At 42.3% G+C, this 14,612-nt stretch overlaps 1 protein-coding gene across 4 annotated transcripts in view; it reads right to left on the minus strand.

The window, feature by feature from the left end:
• Nucleotides 1–9,161: 9,161 nt before the first annotated feature.
• MALT1 (MALT1 paracaspase) overlaps nucleotides 9,162–14,612 on the minus strand; it is a 212,314-nt gene continuing 206,863 nt past the window's right edge. For all 4 annotated transcript variants that reach the window (XM_055297862.2, XM_055297859.2, XM_055297858.2 and 1 more), the window contains 2 exons: nucleotides 13,546–13,671; nucleotides 9,162–11,892 (listed from right to left, as the gene is read on the minus strand). In XM_055297862.2, coding sequence (XP_055153837.2) covers nucleotides 11,455–11,892; nucleotides 13,546–13,671 — 564 coding nt within the window. In that variant the 3' untranslated portion in view covers nucleotides 9,162–11,454. The remainder of the gene's footprint in view (nucleotides 11,893–13,545; nucleotides 13,672–14,612) is intronic.

Here is a 14,612-nt window from a genome sequence, read left to right on the forward strand (position 1 = left end):
CCTGTCACTATGCCTGGCTAATTTTTGTATTTTTAGTAGAGATGGGGTTTCACCACATTGGCGAGGCTGGTCTCGAACCCCTGGCATCAGGTGATCCACCCGCCTTGGCCTCCCAAAGTGCTGGGATTACAGGCGTGAGCCACTGCACCCAGCCAGGAATTCATTCTTTAAAAATGTCTGAAGTATCTCAAAGGAGATTGTAGCTGCCATACGCTGAACAAACAAAAAGGCATTCCTCAGCTGGGCATGGTGGCTCATGCCTGTAATCCTAGCACTTTGGGAGGCCAAGGCAGGTGGATCACCTGAACCCAGGAGTTTGAGATCAGCCTGGCCAATGTGGTGAAACCCCGTCTCTACTAAAAATACAAAAATTAGCTGGGTGTGGTAGCGCACACCTGTAATCCTAGCTACTTGGGAGGCTGAGGCAGGAGAGTCGCTTGAACCTGGAAGGTGGAGGTTGCAGTGAGCCGAGATCACGCCACTGCACTCCAGCCTGGCAACAGAACGAGACTCCATCTCAAAAAAACATTCTCCATTCTTCATTCGTCTCATAATTGAGGTTGGATTGGGAGACTGAGGCATGAACAGGATGTGAAGGAATGGAGATGTGGGTGTGGACAGTGTTATTGAGTAGTGTGGGAGAGAATGTTGAAGAAGGTACCCGGGATTGAGAGATGCCTTGTGGGGTGATGTTGTAGCCTCTGCTCAAGAAGCCAGTGTCCAGGGAGAGGCTGTACTCCATGGAGTACAGAAAGGGAGGACAATGTGAGCCCCACGGATAAGCGAGCAGGGGCAGGTCCTTAGGGAGTGCTTCTATGAATTTGGCATCCTGGGTGAATTTGGCATCCTGGGCAAATTTGGCAACAGATGGGCAAAAACCCAGAGGCTGACAGAGGAGATGGGATCTCATGTGAAGCTCAGCCCTAGAGAAGTATCTGGAGCTCTGAGCTTGGTGGGGGCGCAGAGTGGGGTGGGCACGAGAGAGCATGGAGGCTGGGGATGGGAATGGGGTGTGGGCTCCTATGGCCTCTGTGTCTCCGTGGAGCGAGCTGAGTGGTTGTCTGCTGAGATGAGTGTGGTGGGAAAGAGACTGGGACTCCAAGGAGAGAGCTTAAGCTCCAGCTCTTGGGCGTGCCCTGCAGAGTCTGCCTGATGATGGAAAGGAGGACAAGGAGAGGCGGTGCAGTGCCGAGGGATAGGGCCCCTGATGGGGCAAGCCGAGGCTCCCTGGGAATGTGCAAAGGGGAATTTTGTCCAATTTGGAGGCTGAGCAGTAAGTTTTTCTGAAGGATGTGTCACTTAAGGTACGATTTGAAGAAAGAAGAGGGGTGAGTTTGGCAAAGTTGTTACTGGAAAGAGGTCTTGATCCAGACCCCTAGAGAGTGTTCTTGGATCTTGTGCACGAAAGAATTCAGAGTGAGTCCATAAAGTTTATCAAACAAGTTTATTAAGAAAGTAAAGGAATGAGAGTAGTTACTCCATAGACAGAGGAGTGGCATGGGCTGCTGGACGGAGTATATTCATGGTTACTTATTGATCATATGCAAAACCAGGGCTGGGTTGTTCATGAGGTTTCTGGGAAAGTGGTTTCCTGGAACTGAGGGTCCCTCCCCTTTTTAGACTACATAGGGTAACTTCTGGACATTGCATGGCATTTGTAAACTGTCGTGGTGCTGGTGGGAGTGCCTTTTAGCATGCTAATGCATTACAATTAGCAAATAAGTAGCAGTGAGGATGATCAGAGGTGACTTTCATCACCATCTTTGTCTTGGTGGGTTTTGGCTGGCTTCTTTACTGCATCCTGTTTTATCGGCATGGTCTTTGTGACCTGTGTCTTGTGATGCCAGTCCTGCCAACCTCCTATCTCATCCTGTGACTGAGAAGGCCTAACCTCCTGAATGCAGCCCCTATTCAAGATGGAGTCACTCTGATTCAAATGCCTCTGACAAAGTGAGGAAGGCATTCCAGGCAGTCAGCAGCAGGCACGATACTCCAGAGTGAGAGAGCCTCGAGTGTCCTGGGGTGCAGTCATGATTAGCCTTGAACAAGGAGAGGTTTGGCCCTTATCCCCGGCTCCCAGGAGGCAACCTCTAAGCACTTGGAATTGCCTCCCTTATAAGAGTGCGTTTATTTACCTGGGGGCCTTGGTCCCCACCAGATAGTCTCTGCTAACAATGTGACCTATGGGGGGACCTTGGACCAAGTGGTATCAGCTTGACCTCTGCAGGGGCTGGAAACCAGGATCAGCCAACTGGGCGGCCAGCCATGTCTGGGTGACGAGCCCCCAGTAGAAACGTTGGACACCAAGGCTCAGGTGAGTGGCCCTAGCTGGCAGCACTTTGTGTGTTTCGGCACGCATCATTGCTGGGAGGAGTAAGCACTGGCCGTGCAACTCCACCAGGGGAGGATGATGGAGGGGGTGCCTGGTCTCTCCTGGCCTCTGTCCACGTAGCTCTTCTCTTGCTGATTGGAGTCTATACACTTTCACTGTGATAAATCATGACCATGAGTGTTATGGCTTCTCTGAGTTCTGAGTTGTTCTCGTGAATTAATGAACCTGATCTTCCAGTGGAATGGGGTGGGCGGGAACCAGATTGGCCCGTGATGGCCTGTGATGTCCTAGAATAGCCAGGTCACAGGTGGGCCTTCTCATTCAGGGAAGGTGATGAGCCCAGCCTGGCTGGTACAATCCGGGGTCATTGTCAGGAGTCATTCATGCCAACACATGGTTTAGTCTCCATTCTGTGTGCGTTTTTGGGTGAAATGCACACAGGAAGCACTGTTCTCTGTCTCTAAGTGGCTTCCTGTTGAGGGGACCAGGGAGGATGCAGTAAGAGAGATGGCCTGTGAGCTAGTCTCTGAGGTCCCCTTTAGGAATTGGTAAATAACACAGCCCCGAAAGGAGAGGGACTTGGAGAAACCCAATGCTGGCTGGGGTGGCAGACTTGCCCCTGAAGCCTTTGGGTTGGACCCAGCTTTGTGGCAGCTCCCCCGCCCATCTCCCCAGGCTTAGCTCCCACGTGCCCTCTGCCCTCTAGTCTTGTCTATTGCTCTGCCCCTAGTGCTGGCCCCAGAGGTCCCCAGCCTTCTTGCTGAAGTTCCTGGGCTCCTGAGGAATGGAGTCCAAGCTTCCTCACATTCAGCAAGCAGCACTGGCCTGGGGCATGGATCACATACCCTTTGGGGAGCGGGTGAGTCCTCCAGGAGTAGGTCCCGCACTGCCCCACTGTCCTCTCACAGCCCCACTTGGATTATGTATTTGGAGATGGGCTCAGGGAGTCTCAGCTGTAGGCTTGCTGGTGACCCCAGGCCCTGTGGCATCTGGCCAGGAAGCTCCTGTGCACTGTAGGCCGATAGCCAGCCTCCCTTTTAAGTGGCATTTTGAAAGCCAGCTGCTCCCATTGGCCCACCTGAAGACATCCCTTCTCCTGCCTCTCCTCAGCAGGGGCCTGCCTCCAGGGCAGCTCAGCCGAGCAGAGCATCATGGAATGGTCTTCCTTATCCTCCTTCTGGACATTATTTGGTGACGTTCTTTTCAGTCTACAGGCAGAATCAATCCTATCTAATAATGGTTGTGGTTTCCACAGCCCTCAGCCCTCCACTCTGTTGGCCAGTCTAGCTCGGGCCTTGCTGGCCAGTGTTGGTCACATGCTGCAACAAGGGGCCAGGACACGAAAATGCCGGAAAAGGTAATTTTGCGAGTCACACCGTGGGTCAGGCCTGAGATGTGAAGTCAGCTTACATAGCTAGAATGGCTCCAAGGCAAGTCTGCGAGCTGAATAAATGAATTACTGTAGCTAAAGCAAACTGTCAGAAAGCACCTCGGGCAGCAGACATTGGCAGGGTCCTGTAGGTGCTGTCCAGGACAGAGAGACTCTTAGCTTGGAAGCATTCAGCCTCACTGGCAAGGTTGGCCAATGAGAGGGACATTTGGCTCATCTTAGCCTGCTGTCATTAACCGTCAGGTTCATCCAGACGACCCCCTCCCCGCCCCATCCCGTGTTCCTTTTGTGCTCATAAAGCCTTGGGCTATGTGGCTTTCTGCACATGTACTTCCAGGAAGAGCGTGTCTCAGCATGCCAACCCTGTGTGCCCTCTATGTGGCCTTCCCCCAACAAGCACACTTCTGCCTTGCAGGTGAGTGCCGCTGCACACCTTGAAACTGTATCCCCCACCAAAGCTATAACTGGGCCAGGTGACGCCAAAGTACAAAATCAGGTTTTCAGGCACTTAATACCTAGTTAGCAATAACAACTGATTCCAATGGGAAGATACCAGATGGTGCTTCGCCTTGTTAATAACACCTGCTAGCAAGCCACATCTTGAAGGACAAAGCTGATTTGGGGGCCAAGTTTGGTGCTGTTTGCTCCAGGGGCCCGAACTGCAGGTCAGGACCTGCTCACATGGCCTTTCCCTGTCACCAGCAGCTCACACTGGCTGACAGGACTCCCTCCAGGCCAGACGCCTCCAGCCCTCACTGTGCAGTCAGGAAGCTTTTCTTCCCCATTTCTAAGGGCTGTGGTCTCCCAAAGGTGCCCAGCTGGTGTGGAGTACGGCTGTGTTGGGGGAGAATCTCAAAGCAAATGGCGGGGTTTAGCGCAGACCAAAGCTTACCTGGAAAGGCAATGGAGAAAACAATGGGGAACCCCAACCCTGCCGCTCCAACAAGGGGCTACTCTGACATTTGAAAACCACTAGACAAAGATGTGAGGTCAACTGTCTGACCAGGAGATTGGGAAGCCGCTTACCCAAGTTGGAGCATAACATAAAGGATGCTGAGGTCAGACGGCAATGTAGGAACCCACATCTGGCAAGAATAGATGTGTATGTTATAAACACAGACCATAAAAAATTTCAGCCTTTGAGGGAGACACTGTCTTTGTAATGTAGAAATAACCAGTCTATACAGACTTGGAAGTGGTAAAACTAAAGCTTATGAAAATATTTTTAAACTATTAAAAATTTCCCTAGCAGAACAGCCTACTGTATAGAGCATAATACAACAACATTAATTTTAGGTCGAATCCTTTGGAAATTTTTTCAATGTGACCTAAAAGTACATTTAGAGATGTACTTTTGCTTCTATAATGTTTCAGTATTTTAAAAGTGTTTTTCATGTAAGAATGAAATATTAAGACACTGTTGTGTACTTTTCCCGTTATGGTATAAGCAGCAGCAGTACTGTGGACAAAACACCTGGCTCTGGTCTGGGTCTGAATCATCCTGGCTCTGCCCTTACTAGCTGGGTTATCCTGGAGGGTACAGTAACACCTCTGCTTAGCCTAACAATCAGTTCACCTATTAACTGCAAGCCTGTTTTAAATAAGACTGTGTGTAAAATGTTTAAACCTAGCACACAGAAAGGGATTCTATCTGCTACCCTGGTGCTTAGCAACTTATTAATGTAGAAATACTCATCCAATCATTTTTAGTACCTAAAATGCTATTTATCAACTAAACTCAAGCATGATGAAAAAAAGTGGGAATTACTTCAGATTTAGAGGCAGAATCAGCTTTACTAATTTTGTAACAGAATAAGCATTCTGTAATGACATTGTACTTTTAAACTAAAGACTCCTTATGAAAAGTTAAAAATGTGTTCTTAAAACAAATGTATTGAAGCTGAGCATATTTACATTATACAATTGTGCGTATCTGTATTTTAAAATTACATAGTCGTTGTTCACTGTGTAAAATCTGCAAGATACAGGTAAGCAAGCAAAGAAAAATTATCCCACCAGAGATAAATGCTGTTAATCTTTTAGTAAATCACCTTTAGAGCTGCTTTGCAGGGTAGATACCTAACACAAAAAACTGGTGGCATTAAATCTGCACACTTTTTGAAAAGCGATTCTGGAGTGAATAAAAATTGCAACTTTAGAAGATAACACACTGCCGGCCGGGCATGGTGGCTCACGCCTGTAATCCCAGCACTTTGGGAGGCCGAGGCGGGCAGATCACTTGAGGTCAGGAGTTTGAGACCAGCCTGGCCAACATGGTGAAACCCCGTATCTACTAAAAATACAAAAATTAGCTGGGCGTGGTGGCGTGTGCCTGTAATGCCAGCTACGCAGGGGGCTGAGGCACGAGAATCGCTTGAACCTGGGAGGCGGAGGTTGCAGCGAACGAAGACGCGCTACTGCACTACAGCCTGGGAGACAGAGACTCAAAAAACAAAAACAAAACAAAAAATAAAAACAACAACAACAAAAAAACACTCTATACTGCCTACAGGTATAGCTTTAAGAATGCCAGATTTAAAGCACAAGGTTGATGGGTTGATGCTTTTCAAAATGCTGGCACTTTAAAGGAATGGTCTTATTTAGTACTGCCAGCTCTGTAAAGTATTATAAGCTCTTTGATGTTATAGCATCATCCCCATTTTACAGATAAGGAAACAGAAGCACAGGCAAGTAACACTCTTTGAGCCACGCTATTAGTAAGGGCTGAAACCTGAGGTGTCTCAGACTCCTTCTTCATAAAGCCAAACTTTGATGCTTAAGTATTTTTAATGCTACCAAATTAGAAAAAAAGAGAATATGCACACTTATACATTTTCATATTCTGAGTGTACTCTTCTTTACTAATACTTTATTTTTGAGACAGCATCTTGCTCTGTCGTCCAGGCTGGAGTGCAGTGGCACAATCTCCACTCACCGTAACCTCTGCCTTCTGGGCTCAAGCGATCTTCCCACTTCAGCCTCCTGAGTAGCTGGGACTACAGGTGTGTGCAACTATGCCCAGTTAATTTTTGTTTTTGCTATTTTTTTTTTTGGTGGAGATGGGGTTTCATCATGTTGCCAAGGCTAGTCTCAAACTCCTGGGTTCAAATGATCTGCTTACTGCAGCCTCCCAAAGTGCTGGGATTACAGGTGTGAGCCACCATGCCCAGGGTTTCAGTGTCAAACTCTGAATTTGAATGTCAATGTCAAACTGAGAAACAGGATGAAATGCACAAAAGTAATGTGTAAATTGAGTAGCTGACATCAGTTGACAGTTAAACGTAATGACAGTATATAAGTATCAGGTGAATGTTCAAGGAATAGGAAACAACATTGTTAGGACGTCTGTTTGGAAAAAAAAACTCTTAAAAGTAAAATTACGTACATCAGATTTTATCTAGATATTAAACTGATGCTGCTGAGGCAGGAGGATCATTTGAAGACAGGTGTTTGAAACCAGCATGGGCAACAAAATGAGATCCCACTTCTAATAAAATTAAAAACAAAAAAGCTTATGCCAATATACATGTCAATGATCTAAGCTCTGGCTACATAACTGAATTTCTTGAATTTGACAAGTCAAAAAATTGCGATTACTGAACAGGACACCTCACTGTTACTTCATGTGCAAGTCAGAGATTTGAAAAGTAAGAGGCATTAGAGATGGGGGAAGAAGGCAACGTCTAAATGGACCTTTTGTGTGCCAGGATTCTTCTTTAAAAACTTTCTTTTCTGAAACGTTTTGACTTGTTCATCACTGAATGAGGAACAATACAGTGTTTTATATTCAAATTATCCCATGAGTTGAGATTTCTTTTATTAGAAAATATATAATTTGTAATTGTGACTTTAATTTTTAAAAATTACCTTCCAGAAAATATCCCCTCTCAGCATCAAGTATTGGCTTTGAATTTGGGTGAATCTTTACTTGCTCAAACCTCCACTATCCTAATTTCTTTATTACATTCTAATTAGTATTGATAGATTTGATAGATTATCTTTTCTAAATCCCACTTGTGTAAATCCTACTTTAATATTACAAAGCAATTGGCACGAGAGATTCAAGTAAAATAAAAACACGGTTGATAAAAAAGACCAAAACTGTATCATTCTTCTTAAGCCAGTTTTAAAATTACATGTTTAGATTTTTAAAAAAATTCATGTGATTCTCCTGTCTCAGCCTCCGCGGATGCTGCAGTGAGCCAAGACTGTGTCGCTGCACTTCAGCCTGGGCGACAGAGCCAGGACTCTGTCTTAAAAAAAAAAAATCAAATATACAGAAGAGTATAAAGGGGAAGCGTGATTCTCCTGCCTCAGCCTCCCTAGTAGCTGGGATTACAGGTGTGTGCCACCATGCCCAGCTAATTTTTTTTGTATATTTAGTAGAGACAGGGTTTCGCCATCTTGGCCAAGCTGGTCTTGAACTCCTGGGCTCAAGTGATCCGCCTGCATTGGCCTCCCAAAGTGTTGAGATTATAGGCGTGAGCCACCATAACTGGCCTAAAACTAAATTTTAAATTCAGTTCCTCACACTAGCTATTATTTCAATTGCTCAACAACCCCATGAGGCTAAAGGCTATCACACTGGGAGCACAGATGCCAAGCATCCATCATCACAGCAAGTTCACTGGACAGTGCTGCTCTGTGGTAACCACAGCTGAGCACCTGCATGTGTGTTTTTTATTATCAGATACATGATTTTTCAAAAATTTCTCTCCCATTCTGAGGGTTAACTTCACTTTCTTAATGGTGTCCTTTAAGGCACTAAAGTTAATTTTGATGAAGTCCCACGTATCTATTGTTTTCCTTTGTTGCTTGTGCTTTTGGTGTTGTATCTAAGAAACCATTCCTAAGCCCAACATCACAAAGGTTTACTTCTGTTTTCCTCTAAGAGTTTAAACTCTTATATTTAGGTCTATGATCCATTTTGAGTTAGAATTTGTTATGTGGTAGGAAGTAGGGATCCTTTTGCTGTGCATGTAGCTACCAGTTGTCCCAGCACCGTTTGTTGAAAAGACCACTCCTTCTCTATTGAATGGTATTAGCATCCTTGTTGAAAACAAGTTGATCAGAAATGTATGGGCTTATTTCTGGATGTTCGGTTCCATTCCTCTGATCGATATGTTTATCCGTATGCCTACACTGTCTTATTGTAGCTTCGTAGCACATTTTGAAATTGGTAAGTCTTCCAACTTTGTTCTTTTCCAATGTTTTTTTTTTTGGCTATTCTGGGTCCCTTGCATTTCCCTATCAATTTATTCAGTTTTCCAATCCATGAACATGGATGTCTTTCCATTTATCTGGATCTTAATTTCTTTAAACAACGTGTTAGAGTTTCATTCTTGATGCTACTGTATATAGGGATGCTACTGTATATAGGATTTCTTTATTCTCGTTTTCAGAATGTTTGTTGTTAGTATAGAAGTAAAACTGATCTTGTATCCTGCAACCTGTTGAATTCATTTATTACTTTTTATGGATTCTTTAGCATTTTATATATACAACTATATATCAACTGTGAATACATATAGTTTCACTTCTTTTGCAGTATAAACCGCTTTTCCTTATTAGCTTATTTGATTTTTAGATGTTGAACAAACCTTGAATTCCTAACCTAACTGCTCTGGCTAGAACTTCAAGTGCAATGCTGAATAGAAGTAGTGTGAGTGAACATCCTTGTCCTTCTTCCCAATCTTAAGGGGAAAACATTCAGCCTTCAGTCTATCACCATGAAGTATAATGTTAGGTGTGGGCTTTTCATAGATGTTATATTTATCATATCTAGTAAGATTCCTTTTATTCCTAAGTAAGTTTGTTGAGTGTTTTTATGAAAGGGTTTTGGATTTTATCAAATGCTGTTTCTGTCTCTATTAAGACAATCTGTGTGGGTTTTGTGCTTTATTAAATATGGTACAGTTGATCCTCATTATTCACGGTTATATATTTGTGAATTTACCAACTTGCTAAAACTTATAACCCTCAAACTGGTATCTGTGGCACTTTTGCAGTCATTTGTGGATATGTGTAAATGGGTGAAAAATTTGAGTCACCCAATACACATGTTCCCAGCTGAGGCTGAACAAGATGATGCTCTGCCTTCCTGTTTCAGTCTCATAGAGAAATGACTGGAGGATGGAAACCGCAGGGGCAATTCAGTGTAGTACAAGAAGCTCTGGCTCTGGGGCCAGCTAGATGGGGTTTGAATTTCAGCTCTGTCACCTGCTAGTGGGGTGCCTTAGGCATGTCACTTAACACTTCTGATACCTCACTTTCACTTCTGTAAAATAAAGTAGAATTTGCTAGGATGAATTAAGAATTCAAGCTCATAATGTGTTGAGATAAACATATGTATACACACATATACACAAACACACATTCTCCTAAAAGCAGTTGTTCCATATTTAATTCAGTGTCTGTGGGAGAATATTTTGTAGAACATAATCACTGTGAATAATGAGAACTGACTGTATATTAGCTTATTTGATTTTTAGATGTTGAACTAACCTTGAATTCCTGGGATAAATTCCACTTGGTCATGATGTAGAATCCTTTTTATAAGTTGCTGGATTCAGTTTGCTAATAGTTTTGTTAATGAATATTGGCTTATAGTTTTCTTGTGATGTCTAGTCTAGTATCACGGTAATACTGACCTAGAATAAGTTGGGAAGTGTTCTTTCCTCTCCTACTTTTAGAAACTGTGTGCAAAAAATTAGTGCTAATTTTAATGTTTGGTAGAATTCAGCAGTGAAGCCATCTAGGCCTGGGATTTTCTTTGTGAGCCTTTTAAAATTACTAATTCAGTATTTTTCCTTGTTAATGCCAATTGCATTTTTAACCAACTTTTAGGTAGAACCAAAGATAAGAATATTACCTCATTAGGCCAGTGAAATTCAAGAAGAAAATACATATTATCAAGGAAGATGCTAAGTATTTGGAAAATTCAGATAGGCAGCTATGAAAATTATCCATTACATCTTGATTCTTAACCTCTATCTAGCTTTTTAACAAACATTTTATCACTTCTCATGTGGTTTCATAATCTTACGAACAAGAAATTTCAGCCTGTTCGACAACAGATTTATATACAAACCTCTTAACTGAAACTTGCAGCAAAGTCCTTATAATAAAAAACTAAAGTTTGTACATTCCTTGAGATAATACACAGATATGTATCTGTATATATTTATATATATAAATATATTTCACTCTATCTACAAACATAACACTTATCTCAGAACCTGTCAGGAAGGCAGTGTGTAGTGGAAAAAATACTGGAATAGATTTCTGGAGGTCTCAGTTCTGGTGCCAGCTCTAACTTAGATGCCTTTCTGTGTTTCTTCCATGGATAAAATTAAGTTATGACTCGTGATCAGCAAGGTTCTTTCTGGTGTTAAAAATACAATGACTTATTCTACAATAAAGCCATTCCCATTGCTCTTACTTCAGAGTGGTCACAATGAAAATATTTTGTTACATACATATAAACATACACACCTCCATACTTCATTTGTACAGAACGAATTAACCAATTCACAAAATCTTAGAGGAAGTCTGTGATTAAATAATGTAATTCCAACATCTCAAACTCCTGAAGTTCGCTATGAAACAGTTACTACTATTCTTTCTCTACATATACACATTTGCCTTTTCGCAATGTCTCACTTTTATGTAAGTGTAGTATTATTTCACAGGCATCTATAATTATGCTAACTAACTTTCAAAAACAGGGAGGTCATTTTTCAGAAATTCTGAGCCTGTCAGAGAAACTAAATGGTATTTCATCAGTTGTCTCTACTGGCACATTACTTCTACTAAAATGACATGAAGAATGGTGAGCGAAACTTGAAATAAATGCATCTGGAGTCCGGCTGCAATGACAGCTATCTGCTGGTGTAACATTACTTGGATTACCAGGATGTGAATGGTAAACACCATGGAATGGGTCTTGCAATGAGTGATAATGCCCTGCTCCTCCTGAGGTGGCTGCAGAACTCTGGTAAGGACCATTAGACATAAGACAAGTTTGAAAGCAAGTCTTCCTTCCCAAACCTCGATGCATGTCTAATTTAGCAATGAGAGGTTTCCCAACATTCACTTCCTGCTTGTCCTCTACAGTATCTTCCAATCCTGAGTACTGATATGATAAACATACTGTGAAGACTAGATGTTCCTGAAAAGGAAAAAAATCTGGTTTATTATTGGCATTAACAGTGAATATATAGCAATCTGAAAATATTCACACATACACACCCCCACCCCCGCCACCACCACCACCAATCCACTCACTCTCCTTTCCCAGGTTCCAAATCCTCAAGGCTTCCTTTATATCTCCTCGAAACTGAGAAACGCCAGCTATCATCATCTTCCTTCTCCTTCATGCAATACTTAAAACACATTTAGAATTTCTAGTTTTTACTACTGTTAGTAGTCAAAGTCAAAGAGATCTTATATTCTAGATGAACAGGGAAAACATTTTCCAAGCAGTGCAGCTTAGGAAACTTATCATTCCCTATTATTAGAGATGGGGAATTAACTTTTAATTAAAAAATGATCTGGGCCCAGTGTGGTGGCTCACGCCTATATTCCCAGCACTTTGGGAGGATGAGGCAGACGGATCACTTGAAATTAGGAGTTCGAGACCAGTCTGGCCAACGTAGTGAAACCCGTCTCTACTAAAAATACAAAAAGTTAACTGGGCATGGTGGAGTGTGCCTGTAGTCCCAGCTACTCGGGAGGCTGAGGCACAAGAATCACTTGAGTCCGGGAGGTGGAGGTTGCAGTGAGCTGAGATTGCGCCACTGCATTCCAGTCTAGGCAACAGAGAGATACCATCTCAAAAAACAAAAACAAAACAGAACAAAAAAAAAAACCTGGTTTTATACCAGTTTTATAAAAAAAGCTTAAGCTGTCTTTAAAATATTATAGTAATCCATAATCGTAGGTGGAAAATATAACTGAGTCAGATAATGGGCTAACTTTTTAAGAGAAGAAATAATTTTAAGTAGATGAGCTCTGAACAGGATGACAACAGGTTTATGTGTGCAATTCTCAATTGTGCCCATTCCATTGCCTGAGTTTTAGCTGATACATTCTATGGTCATGTAGTTGTGAACAAATTAAAATCTCAATTTTTGAAAAGAAAAGCTTTCATTAGAACACTCAACATGCAGAACTAGCTTCTCATTTGTAAGTCAATTAGAAATAAAAAATGGAAAAGAAATTCTAATTTGCTATATGTTTAGTCATAGAACTAGGAAATGATTACTTGAAAATCTGAATATATTTAAAAGTAGAATATGGAGCTGGGAGTGAAGCTCACACCTGTACTCCGAGTGCTTTGGGAGGCCAAGAAGGGAGGATTCTTGAGGCCATGAGTTTGAGATTGGCCTGGGCAATATAGTGAGATCCCTTCTCCACAAAAAGTTTAAAAAAATTAGCTGGGTGTAGTGGCATGTGCCTGTAGACTCAGCTACTTGGGAAGCTGAGGTGGCAGGATCATTTGCACTCAGGAGTTTGAGGTTATAGTAAGCCACGTTCATGCCACTGCACTCCAGCCTGGGCAACAGAGTTAAGACTCTGTCTCTAAAAAAAGAAAAAAGAATATGCTCTGTTATTAATTTTTCAGCATTATGGAGGGTAAGCACACATAAAGTCCTCTGGCCACCATCGGAAACAGAATATAAAAAGGGTCACTGATAGGACCTTCTGTAGATTGGTTATCTCTAGTTTAATAATAAGGCAGCATATCTATGGTCTACGCCAAAATAAGTTTCCAGTTTCATAAAGTTTTCCATTAGTAGCTATAAACAGAAAAGGTAGTAACCTTTAATTTTTGCAGTGAACTGAGTCTGGTATAGAGGCAATGCTTGGGAAGATCCTTTGATACCAAGTAGCTGCCAGTTTCTTCAGGTGTGCCTTTATTTGCATCTTTTGGATCAATATCTAGGTCCTGTAAAAAAAAAAAAAATTAGGGACTGTTAATAATGAAATCAGTGAAAGCAACAATATAATCTAGTACATAAGACGTCTTAACGGATATTGTTCTCTCGTGAATTTTGGCCTCTTGTGAATTTTGGTAATCCCGAAATTATCCAGGACTAAACAATGAAAACAACAATCTATGGTTATAATAGGAATTCTCAATTCTGTACTAAGCCATTTAAAAAGTAAAGTGAGCTCTGAAAGAGTTTCCTTTCAACTGATTCCTAGAAATGCTTCTTGAGCTACTCAAGTTTCCTCTTAAGCAGTTTGACTCCCGGATTCTCTCCTCTTACTCATCACTTTTGGGAAGGTGCAGGGAAATTTATATGATTAGAATATTTAAGAAGGATAAATAAACAGCCTTTTCCTTTTTCTTCTTTTAGAGCCAACCCAATGGCCAAGAGTAAGAGGGTTCTGCTCCTCCAGTGAGAAGCCCACAGGCCCCTAGCTTGCTCAGCACCTCAGGAAGCCTATCTGGCCTCTGTACTGCTGAGACTGGAGGTGTGGGGTGGCCACTGAATTCTGGGGTTTGGTGCTAGACCGTTTACCCTGACATGAAGCAATATCCTCCACAAAGCCTCTATCAGTAATAAAAGTGATATTTTGGGTTTCTGCTTGTCTTACCCCTTGGCTTGCTTCTCAGTTTGTCACACTCATGTAGGAAAGAGGGGTACTATTTACTGGCTTCTTTAGACCAACATAAAATAACTATCACACCTAAATGTTTGAAAAGAGCAGAACTAGATTTCTATTATTCCAGCATATGACCACACCTTAATAAGACTTAAAAACTACTGTTTCCAATGTAAGTTATCACTGTTTAAAAGGAAATTATTCTTGACATATTTATAGCACATTTTATTCCTTCACATTGGCTCTCCTGTTTAGGATATAAGAAATTAAAGGCAT

Source organism: Symphalangus syndactylus, chromosome 1 (genome assembly GCF_028878055.3).
Source record: "Symphalangus syndactylus isolate Jambi chromosome 1, NHGRI_mSymSyn1-v2.1_pri, whole genome shotgun sequence".
In the NCBI taxonomy this organism is placed as follows: Eukaryota; Metazoa; Chordata; class Mammalia; order Primates; family Hylobatidae; genus Symphalangus; species Symphalangus syndactylus.